We start from the raw sequence: 18,294 nt of genomic DNA on the forward strand, positions 1-18,294 counted from the left end.
AAGTTAAATAGGTTATACAAAGCGATGAAAGAGGGGAGGGAGGGACTTTGGAAGTCAGATTACCATAATGGGCAGTAACACAGCCTCTTATTCAAACTTAAGCTCAAGTCTTGTGGTTAGAATTTCAGAAACATGTAGCATAACGCACCAGTTTGGAGTGAGGTAGACTCTTAAGAGCGGGGCCCAAACCAGTAGCAAAGTAAAATAGGCACTGTAATGCTCAGGAGCTGCTCTAGGATTAGTGTGCTCACTGTCTGAAGTGAATCCAAGCAAAATCTAAGGCATCCTATAGAAAAAAGTATTTTTATTCACTATACTGCACTTTTAACCTGTGTATTACTGAATTGCCACCTACTTTTTTTTTTAGTCATTTTAACTGTTTTGCTGTTTCACTGTTTGCTGTTTTGAGACTGTTTTTCCTACACTTTGTATTTTCTAGTACTTGTGTATTTTGTGGTATAAGCTAGATTGATTTGCTGAATCTAGACTATTAGGCATTATCTGAGCAGTAAAGCCAACCATCTTACATTAAGAGGGCCCCTTGCACCCTCGAGGCAGAAGAGTGTAGCAAAGGACCCATCTGAGTTGGAGATTGTTGAAATAAGGCTTAGTACTGAGCATTTCCTTTGGTCAGCTTGTTTTGAAAATAAAAAAAAAGGGTTCTCACAGTGGCTACATAAGCTCCGCTTTTGCGTGGGTTTTTGCCTGTCATAACAGAGCACCACAGAGTTTTGGTGACCAGCCACTGCTCTACTGTCTTCATCTGAGCAATCCGAGGTATCTGTTTGCGGTTATAGATGCAAAAACTAAAGTAGATTTATTTTCCCTTATAAACTGCCTGTGCTCCAACTGAAGAGACCCTTAACTTGGGCTTAGCTGCTCGGAGAGCACCTCATCTGGGCTTTCTACAGCATTTGCCACTTTAACTGAAATCTCCTAATCCCCCAGTAGTTTTGTACACCTTGAGAACCCCAAGAGTAGTATAGACCCAACATTTAGCCCCCAATTAAACCACATATTTTCTCATTAAAGTAAGCAAATTTACAAATAGTGTTGTGGATGGTCAGTTCTCCTCTTTCTCCTGGCAGCCTGATTGACATGGGTATCCTGAGGCAGTGTAGCAATTGCCTTATGTACACTGACAACTCGCTACTCCTAAACCACTCCAGCTCAATTTGTGAGTGATGCATATACAGTAAGACTTTGAAATCCTTGCTCTCTCGTTCACAGAATAGTGACACTGAACAGGTTGTCAGCCCACATACTACACCACCTGCACAAACCACACTGTCAGCACACAAACTATCCTATGCGGAGGTACTCGCCAGAAATTTGCCTAAACACCAGTGACCTCCAAAACACAAACACTCCACCTGTGGCCTTGTGTGTATCGAGTGCTGTAGGTACTTGTAATAGGTGTGAAGTCTCTCACCAAACAAGCCCGTAAGGCAAAGCACATCTAAACCGAACTTTTTCTTCATAGGCGACTTCATAGTGAGACATGCAGATGTCCCACTCTCCACGCTGGACAAGGAGAAGGTTACAGTTAGCTGTCTATTGGATGCCAGGATCTGGCATGATCCCACACACACTCAAATCTCTCCACAAGAAGTACTGTTATGACTGCATCACAGTTCATGTTGGGTGTAGACGTACCTCACTGGACTGTACGAAGGGAGACATGACTGAACTCTCTGAATATGTGTCACAGGCAGGTAAGTTCCCTAGTCATGAGCATCATGCCACCTTCTCCTAAGATGATACCACAGTATAAGCAAAAAATGATTGACTTCAACAATTGGCTTAGGTTCTGGTGTCATTCTAAGGGGATCCAGTACCTGTTAGTCTGGGATGACATGGTAGATAGACTACTCTGCTTTGCCAGAGATGGTTTTCTGTCACCTCTGGTATGTTGGTTACTGGCTAAGGCTCTTGCCTGGCCCATAGTGCCTTTTTTTGGCAATGTCACAACAACAAAATTCCCGATGTAAAAAAATATCTTCAAAAAGCAACCTTGAGGTTATGCTGCCGAACACTAGGAGTCTAAACCTAAAACTGCACTCGCTGGAAGCCACCCTCGCCTTACAAGATGCTGGCATCTGTGCAGTCACAGATACTTGGTTTAAGGCCTCCGAAAGCACCCCGGCCATACCCTTCTGCACAATCAGACCACAGACTGAAAGTGCAAGAACTAAAGGAGGTGGAGTATCAATATCCATCAAAGATAAATAACACCTCTAGATTGGTTAAGCAGAACAATTACCTTGAACCAATCCAGGTCCAGTTGGCTGTAGGTAAGACCCCTCTTCAAGTTATTACCAGGTATAGGACCTCCTCCATGAACCAGGATACCAACATGGCATACTTGGATCTACTAAACACCCTGGTTTTCGGTGACCTTAACTGCCCATCTGTATGTTGGGTAAATTATACATGTACTAACACACTTGCCCAAAGGTTCTTGGGACTTCATCAACTCCAATGCCTTGGATCAGTTAGTTGACACCCCCACAAGGGGCCCAAACATCCTGGATCTGGTGCTCACTAATATAGGTGATTGTTGCATCATCCCACGTGTGGCCCTTCCTAGCGAGGTCTGATCATAAATCAGTCAAGTTAGAAGTAACAATAACATCTGACCCCCTATTAGCAGCAGCTAGACTAAAACACTTCTTCAAAGCCAATTACAGCCTAATAAGTGATTGCATTAATAGCTTCATAGTCCCTGTCCTTACTGATGGCATGGACACCTATACTGGGATTTATACCAATGCTTTGTATAAGCATCTGTACAAATGTATTGACTCAGCTGTACCTGGTAGGACCAAAACAAGATCCTCAAGAAAGAATGAGCTTATCTGGTGGACATCTGTCATTAACAGGTTATACAGTAAAAGAAAGAACTTGCTGTCCAAGAACAAGAAGGAATGGTCTCTGAATTGGAAACATTCCCTCCTTTTCTTAAACAAGCAAATAAGACACCTCTCTAGTCATTCTAAGGCTAACTATGAATCCCAAATTAGCCTCCTTTGCTAATGATAACCATAAGGCCTTCTTTAGCTACGTCAGAAACCTCTAAAGCAGAAACCCTGATTTGTACAGAACTGGTGGTTAATGGTACCACATATACTGAGCCCGTAGAAACAGCCAACCTGCTAGCTGACAGGTTCAGTGAAAACTTCTCCCCCCGACAAGCCCCTGTCCCTGCCACATTTTCCCCCAAAGCATCACTACCACTTGCTTTCCACGTAGTATCTCCAAGGAGCAGGTTGTAAACGCTCTCCAAAGCCAACTCTGCCTCTATTGGACCTGATAATATCCCAGGCTGCATTCTAAATGGATTAAAACTGGAAATAGCTACACTGCTGGCTGCTCTTTTTACCACAGACTAAGCACTGTTTTTGTCCCTGCTGAATGGAAAATTGCAACTGTCATTCTGTTACTTAGAGGTGTCTCCTTAACTGACCCTGGGAACTACAGACCCATAAGCCTGACCAGCCTAATTTGCAAGGCTATGAAAAGAATAATCATGGACTTTATGAACAAAGATATAGGAGACCTCCAAACATTCGACCTGACCCAGTTTGGCTTTGTTAAAAGGAGATCCTGCCTCTTGAACATGGTGGACTTCTTTGAGTTAGTCACCAAAGCCCTAGACAAAGGCATATCTGTGCATACTGTCTATCTGGACCTGGCCAAGGCTTTTGACACTATTCCCCACTCTGGTATTATTGATAAACTCACACAGCTGGAGATCAACCTATATATTGTCAGGTGGATTGCAAACTGGCTCACCAGTAGAACACACACAGTCAAAGTAGATGACTGTTCTCCAGCAAACCCATAGTGTTCCACAGGAATCTGTGCTGGGGCCCCTGTTTGGAGTCTACTTCTCAGATGTACAAGCTAAAACAAAAGACCTATGGCTGACAAAGTTTGCTGATGATTCCAAACTCTGCACAAGAGGGACTTGTACAGACAAACATCTGGTGCCAAAGTCGCAGACTAAAACTTGATGCAAAAAATGCAGTTTCATCCCCTTCGGCATGGGTGACATCCCTGCAGATTAATAACACCCTAAGCATGCAGGCAATGGTGAGAGATTGGGGCACACAGGTTGACTGCAACCTTTCCTTTGATCACCATGTATCCACAGTGGTAAGAGAGGATTTCTAAGTTGCCTACCTCATAAGTAAGAGCATTGCATCCAGAGCAAAAGGTTTTAACCCCCCCCCCCCGTAGTCCTCCCTCGTCATGCCTGTAGTAGCATACAGTGCTACCTTTGGTAGGTACCTTAGCAGGCACCTGCAACATTTGGAAAGACCTCAGAAGTTTCTTACAAATAAAATTCAGGGTCTTCAGCTCATGTCATAAGTTGACAGATTGATATCACTGTTGCTATACTGTCTGTCTTGCAGACTACTTGGAGGCGACCTTTGCCTTGCATGTAAAGCAATCTCAGATACTGGTCTAATGGAAATTCTGCATATTTGTAAATCAAAAGGTACAAGATGCACTCGCTCTAGGAACTCCAGCCTAGTATGTGGCATCAGCAGGACTTGCTGGAGAGAGAGATGTGTCTCAATGAAGTTATCTCTCCTCTGGAATAGATTTCCAATTCAGGTGAAGCAGAGCCCCCTGCTGAGCCTGTCTAACTGTAATTTGGATGATTGAATGGGAAACCGCAAATTCACCTCTGGAATTTCACCTGTATCCCTCTTGGATAGGGGCAGTAGTTGTTAATTTAGTTCTACTTAATACCTTGATATTCTTGAACTGGGATTGTACTTGGCTAGGTTTGTAAGGGCCCTAGGACCATTACCCTAGTAACTGTTTTAAAGTTCATAGGGTCATAGGAAATTATGTAAAAGTGTAAAAAGTATCAAACCAGAAGTCCTGGAGCAGAACTCACAGTACTGCCACTACCTTAATCGTACCACAGATTAAGGTCCCAGATCATGCAGAAATTTAACAGAAGCAGTGTAATAAATGACTAAATGTGAAAGAAGCTACAAGATTGTCCGGACTGGGTTCAAAATAGAAAAAAAAAACCTTTTACGTTTAATTGTACATCTGGAAATAGAAGTGTAGTGCAATGTATAAATAATGCTAAAATCTTGTAGTAATGCATAATTTTCACACAACTCTAAATGAAGCTATAAGACTAAGGTCCCAGAACAAACTTAAAACAAATGCAAATAGATAAATGGACAAAAAGTAGAGCAGTACAAAAAAAAATCACCACAAACGGGTCATGAAGTGCAAGTATTTGAGCAGAATTTAAATAAAAAACTTTTTTTTCCCCCTTTTGATAAAAAGCTTGTATCTTACATTTATGAGTCTTGAGCAAAAACCAACACAACCATGAAATGAACTGGGAAACAAAGTAAATCCTTAAAAAGCAAATATGAATTGAAAAATTTCCACCTATGCTAAGGACAACCACTGTTCTTTGGTTGTGTCAGAAACCTTAGAACTAATGCCCCACACTGCACAGAGCTACATAGCATCACATACTCTTCCCCTGAGGACATGGGCTATATATTAGTTAATAAATTCAGATCAGCATTTACTTCGCCCACCCAAAACATCTCCATCATATTGGCATTCCTACGCCACTCCCTCTGATCACTTCTGAGAAAGTCCTGTGAATTATTGGGACCCATGGAGCTAAATTTTTAACCTTGAGAATGTTCTAGGTTGCATTCTTCAAAGTATTAGACACTCTTACTACTAAGACTATTCAGTCTCCACCTCTGCACTGGATTCATACTATAGGTGTCGAAAATTGCTCTAGTCATCCCACTCCACTGAAGGAGGGTGGGGTTAGCACGACTTGTCTGTAAAGCAGTGGAACACATCATTCTGGAACTCATAACAATGACATGGGCAGTCTACATTCCCTGGACCCAAATCAGTTTGGGTTTTGTTAAAGGCAAATCTGCCACCAAAACCTGCTGAACCTCCTTAAACATGTCACTGTGCATTAGATGCTGGCAAATAGGTTGACACTTGCCCGCCTGGACCTGGCCAAGAGCTTTGACACTATCCCACATTCTGGCATTTATCAATAAGCTAATCAAACTAAATGTAAAGCCCTAAGTTACTCCTTAGGTTCTATTAATAAGCCAGTCTGCTATCTAGTCTATCATGTAGTGTAGGAAGCACAGTCTGTGTTAAGTGTAGTTACCAGCAGTGTTCTCCAATGATCAGTAATAGACCACTTCTCTCTGGTATTTATTTCTGTTATTTCAGGTCATTATCGCAGGCCTGTGGCTTACCATAGTCTCAGACAACTGCAAACTCGGACTTGCTGTAAACTCCACATCTTAAATGTCCAGATTCTCCAGAAGGGCCTAACATGAACCAACGAGTGGTGCCTGGAGCACTGCATAAATGCTGCATTTTTTGAAATTTAGTTTGTGTCTTTTGGCAAACGTGAGCACCCATTCACCCACTACATAAGTGACTATCCCTTTGAAAGTTCACTCTTTTATTAGTATCCTTTTGATAATCACTTCTTGTCTCTCGACAAATGGATCCTATTAACCTATGAACAAGTGAAGGGTTTGTAATTAATTGTCCTTGGTTTCAAACTTAAGTTATGTTGGTAGTACTAATAATAATATTTTTAAATCTTTAGCCAGTTTCCATTATGTTAACCTTGCCTTGAGGGTCTTAAACTCTACAATACTAATTCTTAATTTATGTTGGTGGACCTCTGGGATGGTTTGTATTTAAATTTCCCATTATATTTAAATCTGGTTGGGACTGGCAGTTCTGTACATTTGTTTAAGTGGGCATAGAACTTTTTTGTGAAGCTTAGCAGTTGTGGCAAAATCTGGGATCATGCTGTTATAAGTAAAGTTTGAAACTTCTTCATAGAGTTTGATATTTGTACATTTTGAAATTTTTAGATCGTGAGATATTGCTATCTGCAGGCTTAGAGATTTCAAAGGTGAAGGTCCCTAGTTATCATCCATCTTAACTGGGGAAGGGGATACCTGAGGAATAGTACATAAAGTGATAAGTCATGTGGACCAGGCAAGAATATTAATGTGCTCTAGTGGGGTTTGTTGGGAGTTAAATGAAACCCAAGAACTTTTGGGCATAGGGGTATGACATCTTGAAGTGCAAGTGCTCCAATTGAATGATGGTTGGTTAGTCTCCCAAAATAATGGAGCTCATTTAGAGGGAGTTTGAGTACAGTTAGGAACCGTACATGATTAAGGGACATTGAAGTCCTGTAAACTGATAGTTTTGTTCACTGTAGGCTAGAATTGAGTGGGTTCTGTTTTTTGAGTTTCTGGGAATCTGTCCCTAAACAAATATGGTGATGCTACCACAGTTGCCATCAGGTTTGTAGGCATAGTTTGTGGAAACCCATGTTATAGAGGGAGTGCCTTTTGAATATTTAATCCAGGTTTCAGTAATTACACAGACATGGACACACTCCAAATGCAGGAGATCCTCAAGGTCGACATTGAGACTTTTGGTATTTTGCGGGGTTGTTTTTAATATGATCTTTTAAATTTGATTGGTTAAGCAGGCAGTATGGGAGTAATGAAAGCTTTAGTAACTAAAGTTTAGTCAGTAAACATCTTCATGTCGACATGTAGGATCCCCGGAAAGACTCCGGCAGTTTTCTTTTCTTTATCCCTAGACACTCAAGACTAGAGTCTTGCTTACATTAGTGACATGCATGGAGAGTTTTGACACCTACCTTTGTATATTCCTTAAGGTTTTGACTCCCAGTTATGCTCACCCATATAGACCCACCACCATGTCATAGTCACTTGTTAGGTGAAAGGGCCCTTGAGGACCAGACAACTCACTGTCACCCTATCTTTGTCCAGCCTAGTGATAGGAGAATCTGACTACTTACCAATAAATGTTTTATTTGCAGAGTGGTCTAGTGTACTAGATTTGAGATGACTGAAATTCTGGAATTTTTTTGAAAGTGTCAGAAGCTGATGGGTGTAACTGGCAAGGAATTTTTGCAGCCTGAGTACATGGAAATTTTAGGGTGGGTTTTGTGCAAAGTGTTGTGGAAGTGTCCTGTTCAGTTTGCTTTTTTTTGTGAATTTGAGGTCTCCCTGTTAGAATGATTTGTAAAGTTCATTATCTGTTAACATCAGGTAGTTGCTACACTGCCTAAGGATATAAAGTGGCATGCTGCTGGCAGCAGAAGGAAGACAGGCGGGTTGACCTTTTATTCCAGATGTTTGGAGAATTTAATTGAAGTAGACTAATTTTGAATTGCATCTTTTGCTTCATTAACTTTGTCCTGCAGGTTTACTGCCTGACAATATGGAATAAATAGACATTAAAGTTGACACTGTAGCGAGTTATGACAGCTGTTTAATGTAAAGTTACATAGCTCAGCTGTTGACTGCTTTGGGCAGCATAGAGTAGCTGCAAGCTGCTTTAAACAGTATAGTAGCAGTGGACTGCTAGATGCTACTTGAAGGACAAGTGATGTGTGTCTGTTTGCACAAATGCAAGCAGCCATGTGCAGTAGGTAAAACTAACTGCGCTAGTAGGATTTTGGGGATGTTGGTGGTACACAGAAGGTGTATATATCAAAATGACTGTGTCTATACAGTGAATGTTACAATGCCACTGCTTGATATCTGGTGTAGTCCAAACTCCTTATTTATAGCAATCAATTAGAGCAGGGAAGTGCTCAACAGAGCGCACCAGCTAATAGCAATGAACTTAATTTCCGACTCAAGCAAGAAATACAAAACTCTAGACTGGTTACTCTTCTGCCATCAGAAGGAAAACAGTCCTTTTTAATTTTAAAACCAAGTCACTAATGCAGCCATCACTCTGTTGCTGAAACAGTGCACTCTGTGTTAAGCAGTTCAAGCAAAAGTAACTTAGTCTAGTTTTCTTGGCTTTAGTTGAGTCATATCTGGTCATAAATGGAGTGCAACTCTGGATGTCACTTCACATAGCAAGTGAGAGGCTTGTTGTGATATGCAGTAAATTCAGCTATAAGAAGGCTCAGCAGAGCACATCAGTCAATAGCAGTGTACTAGCAATATCCAAACGTAGTGTGGATTTTCTTCCAGAAGAAACAAGTAATGTAAAAGTAAACCATTAATTCAGCAATAAAACTGTGCAGGGTGAAAGTTTATACAAAAGTAGTCTCTCTCTATAATGCAGGTCAGTGCATGGTTATACTGGTCAAACTGCTTCATGGTCAGTAAATGCCAAACCTTGTCATTTTTAATTGTAGCGTTACAATATTTCTTGATTGATATATCTGGTATTCAGAAAACGCTGAGAAGTCTTCTCAAGGAGCTGTACTTGGTTTATAAGGTATGCAACTATGCTCAAATATCTGAGGAAATGGGCATAGTTTTTAATAGGTTTAAGAGCATTCCTTGCTTCCCTTCTACTCAAGGGAGTTGTAATCAATCTTTTCAGCTTATTCTACAGAGTACTCTGCAAGCATTAAAGAAGTAAATAAGCACCTGTGCCATGGTTTGAAGGGAGAGGTCGAGTTGCTGTGGGGGTGGTGTAATATACCCGCATATCCCATTTAACACCCATCCGAAAGGTATATGCAGGAGATCAGAAAAAGTTGAGGCATAAATTGAAAAGAAAAATGCTCCTTGGCAGCAGTGTGACACTGCCCAGGATCTGTGATCAGCTAACCAGCCTAGATCTGGATTGTGATTGGCCAAGAAAGGTTTGATGAACTTGGTAAAAGATGAGAGGATCTGGGGGCAGGCAGAAGTTCAGCTGCAGGACCCATAAGGCACCAAAAAATGGCAGACGCAATGCATAACAGTGGTACAGCGAATGCAGTCCATCTGTTCCCACTTGCCTATGGTACTTGGAACCACTTGTGTTGTACAGATTGCAGATATTGGAAAATACTGGTCTGTTATATGAAATGGAAACTGTATAATAAAATCTACATAAGCAACTTCTCAAATTGGCACTATTGTGAGCTTTGAAGTTAATACAGCAATGAATCTGGTGTTTGTTTTATTTGTATTTTTACTTCGACCGGGATAGTCCTCCCAAGGCCATTGGCCTCATTTCAGGGGAAGCCTAAAGTGGTTTTAATACTGACAAGGGAAATGTGTTAGTGACCAGGGCAGCATGGAACCTCTGACACACTTTTGATAAGGGTGGTGGGATCTTTTACTTCCGCGTTAAGTGCCATCAGCTCAGAAAGATGGAACCTCAGTTTAACATCCCATCCGAAGGACTGCACAATTGGGATGCAGCATTCCCTCTTACATTGCACTGCAGTGTCACTGTTGGAAAATTCAGTCCAACTATCTGGTGTTGGAATGGAACCCCACAGCCTTTTGTACCAAAGGCAGGTGTGCTACCTGAGTTAGTGAGACTATATTGAAGAAGCCTATTTTTTGTGCATAGAGCGTGTTTGGACGTTCAGTACTAACTGGCTGTTGAGAAACAGGTTTCAAGTTTCGTGTTCACATATGGTAAACACTACACTGAAAAAAGTGCATACTAGATGCTAGATGAAGAAACCTTTCATGCCACGCACCATTGAAAAAGTTTTGTAGTTTATAAGTGCCCATATAGGTTTTGCTTGAGCAAGTTGTAGTTCAGCACATCTCACATATTACTGACTTAGGGTAATGTGCTCCAGCAGGTGGGTAAAATTGGTGAAAAGACTGTTTCTCTAATGGGTTAAGTAGTATGAGAGCTGGATCCAGCAATGGGCAGCCTAAGCGTCTGCCTATGGCCCACTGGCTGGGGGTGTGTGGGTGCTGGCCACAGCATTAAATCATTAAGTTAAACTTTTCTTACATAGATACAGAGAAATAGTTGGAAAAAAGTAATTTCTTTCTCTGTATGCATGCATCTGCTTTAAGATGCATGCAGATGCCACACGAGTAAGAGCAGTACCTGAAATTTGATTTTTGAAATACTGGGTACGAAGTAGCATCGCAGCAGATGGGTGTGAGCGCCTTGTTGATTTTGCTAGCAGCAGTATGAACGCCGTGGGAGGTTGCAGGTACGAGGTGTGCATGTGCCTAAATAAGAGAGGGCTAGCTAGTTAATTTAAATTTGAAGAAGCAAAACCAGTGGGTAAAGGTCAGAGCACCAGGAACGATAAGAAAGCAGATAAAATTATGTTAACCAATACAGCAGTAAAAGTAAAGAAACGACCGTTAATAACGAGATAAAATAAAGCAAATAGGATTAATGTTAAGTGCTTTCAAGGTCTAGAAGAACCGCTTCATCAGGCCATTCAAACAAACACAGCAGGTAAAAAAGATGGTCAGCATTATCAAAACAAGTAAAAATGGTCTGATGAAGCAGTCCTAGACGTGAAAGCGCTTAACATTATTCCTATTAGTTTTATTTTATCGCTTTTTAAAGGTGGTTTCTTTGCTTTTACTGCCATGTTGGTTAACATTGTTTTTTTATCTGCTTAGTTAATTAACTTCTTAGGCTCAAACCTTGTACGTTGACAAGAGCCGTAATCTGCTACACCTGGCTACAGGGGTAAAGAAAGGTTTTATCCTGTAAAGGGAACCTAGTTTTCTATTTATTGAGTTAGTGTGAGTAGGTTGTGGTCAGTTATGCCTAAGAGTTTGGTGGTTAGGTCAGGTGAGTTATGACTATACTTTTTGGGTGATGGATTGGAGTTCAGCTGAAGAAGAGATGGCACAAATTTTTGTGGAGTCCTCTGAATATTGTATGGAAGTAGCTTGAGGAAGATTTTACATTTAGATCATTGAGTATAGAGAACAGGAGAGGTCCCAAGATAGAGCCTTGAGGGACACCAAGGGTAATAGGGATGTGTGGATAGGTTATTGTCCCAAAGGACGGCTTGTTGTCTATTGGCTTGTCTGTTTTCTAAGTAGGACTTGAACCATTGTAATGCCTGTGTGTCTAGTGAAAGTGATTTGAGTATGTTTATAAGTAACTGATGGTTAACCATTTCGAAGACTTGAGAGGTCAATAAAGAGTGCAGAAGAAAGCATGTTGCTATTACAAATTTTGTTAATACAATCAGAAAAGGATAGGAGTGCAGTGGTAGTACTATGAAAAGGCCTAAAGCCATGCTGACTGTCAGCTAGTAGGTTGCTTTGGAGAAGGTGATCAAGTAGTTGCTGGTGGATGCTTCTTTCCATGATTTTGGCTAAAGGAGAGAGTAAGGCTATTGGGCGAATTTGAGATTTTGGGTGAGTTGCCACCTTTGTGTAGTGGGATTATGTGGGAGATTTTCCAGAGAGATGGAATGGAACCTTCAGTAATGGTTCTATTAATTAGGATGGAAATGGGATAGGCCAGTCCATTTGCTGCAATTTGCAGGTTTTCAGCTGGTAGCAGATCAGTTGAGAGTGTACATGGTTTAAGTTTCTGAAGTAGGGGTGTAGATGAGCGATGTTGGAACTGGCTGTAAGTGAAAGGTAGGAGGTAAGCTAGTCGAGGAGGAAGGCAGACTTGAGCTAATAGGTGGTAAGGAATTAGCTAGAGATTGGACGGTTTCAGTAAAAAAGGTATTGAAAGCATCAACAGTCTGGTTGGGAGTGTTAAGGGAGAAGCCTCATTGGGTTGGTGTCTTGGAATGGTCTGGGTGTAGAAGTTTATTAATACCTGACCAGAAATTTTGTGTTTTTTGTTGATGATTTTGCTGGAGTTTAAAGTAAAAGTTTTTTTTTTTGTCAAGAAGTATTGATTTTTTTTTTTAGTGGCATTTCTCAGCTGTTTAAAGTTTTGGTGATCAGTTGGGTTTAGAACAGGTAAAGGAAGAAATTACAGAGACAATCTTTGAGCAGCAGACTTCTGAGGAGCTCTTGGTAGTTACAGGTGAGTGGGGTGTGAGTTCAGCTGTTTGGTTACTAATGGATAGTAGCATGGAATAAGAGAAATATAGCTAAATAGAGGGGGAAGTTTTAGGAGCAGTCTGATACAGCAAGAAAATTGAAAAGTAGTCTGAAATTTAATACGGGAGAGTAGGGATAAGGGATGCAACGCACGCCTAGATTAGGGTGCCACCTAGTGGGCAAAAGGTATAGTACAGCAAAAAGCTAAAATGAAATGGAGATAGCTAGAAAAGATGGCTCCGGTAATAGATACAAAGGGGAGACGATTGGTTATTTATGGGGTACAGAGGGTTATGGCTGCTGGGTACCTGGTTCGGTAGCGTGATTGCATACAACACTAGGTATAGAAAATCGTTAATCTTAACAGTAGGTCTAGGATAAAACTTACTTTATATCCTTTGGTAACTGGAATTTGAACTGGGACGGCAGGTTTCTTTGGGCTGAAGATGGGATGGCTGAAACTAATTATAAGGGGTTCTTCTTGACAAGGCAGGGAAGTTCCAAAGACTTGGAGGTTGAAAGTTTCATATTTCCTTTGGTAACTGGAATTTGAAATATCCCAGCCAGCAGTATGCACAAAGCAGGAAGCAGCCCTGAACAGGCATCAATCCATCAGTGTGGACTCGACATACTTGCACACTTAAGGTCAGTTTTAGAACCTTATTATTTTACTTGTTGCATTCCCTTTGGGATGTGAAAGGGAAATCGGAGACCTTGTGAAAAAACAGTCGACACGGTCACATGCAGACTCTAACACAAGTTACTGGAGATTTGGACAGAGAAACAAACTAAATGCCCACCAGGACCACTGTATAGATGAGGACATCAAAGGGCAGCTTTCTGATTTTTTTTTTTTTTTCCATATTTCTGTAAATATGACTGAAGTTGGATATTAACGTAGTACTTGAAGACATTGTCTTACGACAGTACTATTAACCCTTAAAGTGACTTTATCTTGCTTTACCTCCTAGATCTAGTCTCTGGACCACATTAATTTAAGATCTGTGCTACCAGTTAGAGATTTTACACTCGCAATAATTTTTAGCGTTCTTCCAAAAGTTCTGGACAAAAGAATGAATCTTGTTTGATTTTTTTTTTTAATTAGTTTAAATGGGCATTGGTTTCTCTCTGCTTTTTCTTTTTCCTGCCAAAAATCTAACCCAAATCAGTAACAAGGCTTCTGCCCCCCCTTACATCTTTGATTTTGCTACTTTATAATACATATTTGACCATCGCCTGTACTGCACATTTAAAAAGCGGACATCCTTCTGTCTATAACAGGAAGTAATGTTACCTCACATCTCTCTTGGTTCCTGGTTGAGGCACCTTCTCTGCATTGGCTTTTGTTGGGTGCTCCTGATTCCTCTCACATTCTGTAGACTTGCTGTGCAGTGAATTGGAGAGCCTCTAGATTACCTGTAGGTGTGTATGCATAACCCATTCTGAGGCAGGTTCTGCTTGAATGTTTGGAGCTACACTACCAATAGTAGATTCGGTAGACTTCTGCTTGTCTTTGTTGTCCATGACTACATTGTATTATTTTTATGAGTGAGAAAAAACAGTGAGGGAATTAGAGAGTTAATTTGCTGGGGCAGGTTCTGGCTATGATGTGACCTTGAGTAGAGTAAAATAAGTATGACTGGGTGTGAAGCATACCTCTCAACTGTACAGATTTTTGCAGAATATCCACATTTTTCCCTCATGTTTTTGGTCTTTTTCTCATAAAATTGTTTTCTGGCAGATCATTGAGGTTTGATGTCGGAAAATAATGAGACAGTTGAGTTTTAGATTTCATACCATTCAGAAAATGCATGCTAATGCAAAAACGTATTTCTGCGTACTTTCTAAGTTTATAAGAGCAGTACTTAAGTGTCCCTATTTTAGGGCCTTTCTCCAGATTTCTTGCTCTTAAGAGGTTGAGAGGTATAGTGTGAAGGCATATGCAGAATATAGTGTTTAGATTAGCGCAAACTGTCAGATATTTATTTCCCGGTGATGTAGAGCAGTGTGCTTTGAAAAGTACTACTTTTCTAATTTTGTACATTTTTTTTGTCTCCAGGCACCCAAACTGGCTGAACATTATTGTGTGTGCCACCTTGCCACTGGTGACATGCTGAGAGCAGTTGTAGCTTCTGGGTCTGAGCTGGGAAAAAGGTTGAAGGCTACTATGGATGCTGGGAAGCTAGTGAGTATAAACTAATCACTCCACTGTTTTGCGTTTTATTGACAAATTGGATTGCTGGAGTTTTTCTAAGGCAGTGGTATGTTTATTTTTTTCACGAGGATTTTTTGCTTGCTCTCTCCTAAGCAAGACTGTCGGTAAGCTTCTCTTTAAAATGTTCCTTGCGGTGGTTGTTTTCTTAGGTTTAGCACATTTCAAGGATGTTAAGTAATCTTTCATGACTTCATCATAACCATGATTAAATTTTGTAGAACTGAATTGTGTGTACCCATTGTAAAATTACCTTTGAGGAAGTTTAATGTCATTAATTGCAAGAAACTATTACATAACTTGTTATAAGCTTTTTCTTGTACACACGTCCTCCACTAGTGACAAGATATAAAGTATAAATTCAGGTGAAGGGTTCTGGTCCATATATTTAAAGCCAGTTGCCTGCTACCCTGGGATTTGGAAAAAGGCTCGTCACTTGCAGTAATTAGCTCCCACAGGTTGGTCAGTTACCACATCTGTAAATGAGAATCCGAGACAACTCTGGACACTGAGAGACTTTTAATTTTATTAGCATGTCTCCTGATTCCCACACTAGCACAAACAACCCCCCCCCCCCCCAAGTCCATCACAGTCGCAGAAATACACACATGCACCAATGCATATCTAACCCCTCTAGTGTGCAACTACCCAGGTGGACAAGAATAGAGTGCACACGTTTGTGCTGCTTCATTCATGCACCTACCGATATGCACATATACACTTCCAGCCCCATGTCTTTGCTGAACCTGCACTGCTAGCATTCCACTAATAGTGAAATTTTGCACGCTTGAGCAATTCTCAGAATTGTTCAACATAAATCAGATGCTTTTGTTATTTCTAGGGGGGAGAGTATAGCTAGCCTGCTTCGCCCCTGGTGATAACCTACCTATGTATATGTTTTACCTTGTGCAATTTTCAATTTTTTTTTTTTCAGAAAATTTGCTTGATGTTTTCTGTATATTAATGCTTTGTTGGTCATTTATGTCTACTTTTGAAAAAGTATTTAAAATGTTTGTCCTTGGATATGGTAGTTGTTTTAATGACCCTTAAGGTGGGAGCATTTGTTTATGGTAGTGAGTTAGGCAACCCCCCCCCCCCCGGTCTGTTCCGTGTAGTACTGAAAATTGTGAGTATTGTATTTGACAAAGCCATTAAAATAGGGAGCCATACCTTTCTTTTACAGAAAAATTACAAATTCTTATGCTTTGAACAGAATCAATATCATCATGGTGCCCAAACAAGTACGCTATATGATACCTTAATAGGAGAGAGAATGTATATTTGCTTCATAGAAAAATGTCCAAAATGTAACTGTTATAGCCATCTAGAATTGTATACTGCACTAAATCAACTATTGCGTGTATTGGTGTGGTGTAATATTGTATATAGTTCTTGACTTTTTTTTTTTTTTGTGAACTTTTGTATTGTATCTGTTTCTTTTGAGTTTTCTCCCTGGGCCTCTGCTAAGGATGGGCTTTGGGCCTGCTTTCATAGTAATCAATCTTGAAAGCCCTTGTGTTTTATAATGTTAACTCTGAAGGTGATTTCTTTATCAGAACCAACCTTTTCAGGCCTTCTTTATTTCACTTCCGTTTTCCTCACCTTTTGTGTTGGAGAGATCAGGAAGGTGCTGTTAATGGCACAGATAAGTATGGTAGAGCAGCCACTGTTTTTATTCTTTTTTTAATTGCTAATACAACCTAACAGAATGTCTGAAAAAGCAGACTTGCATATACAGGCAGTCCCTGGGTTAAGGACGAGATCTGTTTTTTACTCTGTCCTCAAGTCAAATTTGTATGTAAGTTGAAAGACATGCATGGAACATTCTACTGTACTGTACTAAAATACAGTACAGAATGTGTTCCATACAAAAAAAATGTTAAACTTACCTTTTTAAGCTTCACTTCATATTTCTGTACTTCGGGCATCACCCATGAATGTTTTCCACTCTTTCCTGAGTTTGTAGACCTCTGCCACACCTCCTACTGTCACCTAGACCCTAGTGAGCCACAATGCCATTTGCCCATTCTACTGTACAATACAGTAACTGCTTCAGTACTGTGTACTGTACTAGCCAGCAGTCTTGACCAATCAGATTGGCATCACAGCGATCTCTTAACCAGTCTGATCTCTTGTTCTACTTGAAGGCGGAAGTAACTGCTTTAACGAGACGTGTGAGCAGCTTCATGAACAGGGAAACTGGGAAAAGGAATGTGCAGCAGAATTCTTCATTTTAAGGTTTAGATTTCGGCAACTTTAAAGATTTTATTTATTTTCACTTTGTTTCAGACATTGCGGCAGCCCGTTCTTATCTATGGGTCATCCTCAAGTCGGATGCCTGAGAAGGCTATTTCTCAGAATATTCCTTTTTTTCTGAGATATAACAATCTCTGAGTAGGTACACAAGTTGGGGGGGGTGCAGTTTTAAGGAGAAGAGTGAGAGTCACTCTTCTCCTGTAGTTTCGACGCCCCCCCCCCCCCCCCCCAGCCAGCACTGCATTTCAAGTGCTGACATTTCAATAGGAAGACAAATTGTCGGGGTGAAAGTGGATGATTATGTTAAATTCAACTTGCATATACAAAGTTTCATTTAAAAAAAATCGCCAAAAACTAAGGATGCTTTATAGTTCCGATAACTTTCTCACCAAAGTGCCTTGTCACTACTTAACCTTCTTCCCTCACTACTTTATTGCTCTCCCTTCATTACTAACCTCCAGGCGTCACAAAAAACTAAACTTGAACAGTGCTGCAGTATAGTGACTAAATTTGCTACAAATACCCCTTACAGAACCCACCACTGTACAACACTTAAAAAGCTTAAATTTGTTAGAATTACCCCATCAACTAACATACATGGCTTCTTACTATGTAAAAAAATGTATCCAGCATCCATCTGCTTGTCCAACACTAAATGGTGTTCTACACAGCTGTGTTCCCACTTGATCATTACAATTCATGATCAAAGACTTCTCTCTCTCTGTACTCATACCATGTTGCTGAGGCCTGGAACTCTTTTTATCTATATCCATCAGGTTGGTACACTCCCAGTCCTTTAAAACTATTCTGAAGGAATCTGGCTGTGTTCTTGTTCAACACCAGGATAAAGTACATCTCTAAATGTGCACAAGTACCTATTCGTACTTTACACCTCCTTACTTCTCCTTCACTCACTTCCTATCTTCATTCAGTTTCTCTTCCAGGCTCTCCAAATTTGCCATAACTATGTTTTTTTTCTGTCACTTCATATTGTAA

At 40.5% G+C, this 18,294-nt stretch overlaps 1 protein-coding gene across 2 annotated transcripts in view; it reads left to right on the forward strand.

The window, feature by feature from the left end:
- The window catches only part of AK2 (adenylate kinase 2), a 318,886-nt gene that overhangs the window by 39,803 nt on the left and 260,789 nt on the right, over window positions 1-18,294 (forward strand). For both annotated transcript variants that reach the window (XM_044059921.1, XM_044059922.1), the window contains exon 2: window positions 14,890-15,015. In XM_044059921.1, the coding sequence (XP_043915856.1) occupies window positions 14,890-15,015 (126 nt within the window). The remainder of the gene's footprint in view (window positions 1-14,889; window positions 15,016-18,294) is intronic.

The sequence above is a fragment of the Protopterus annectens genome, chromosome 1.part2 (genome assembly GCF_019279795.1).
Source record: "Protopterus annectens isolate FY-2018-M chromosome 1.part2, PAN1.0, whole genome shotgun sequence".
Classification (NCBI taxonomy): Eukaryota; Metazoa; Chordata; order Ceratodontiformes; family Protopteridae; genus Protopterus; species Protopterus annectens.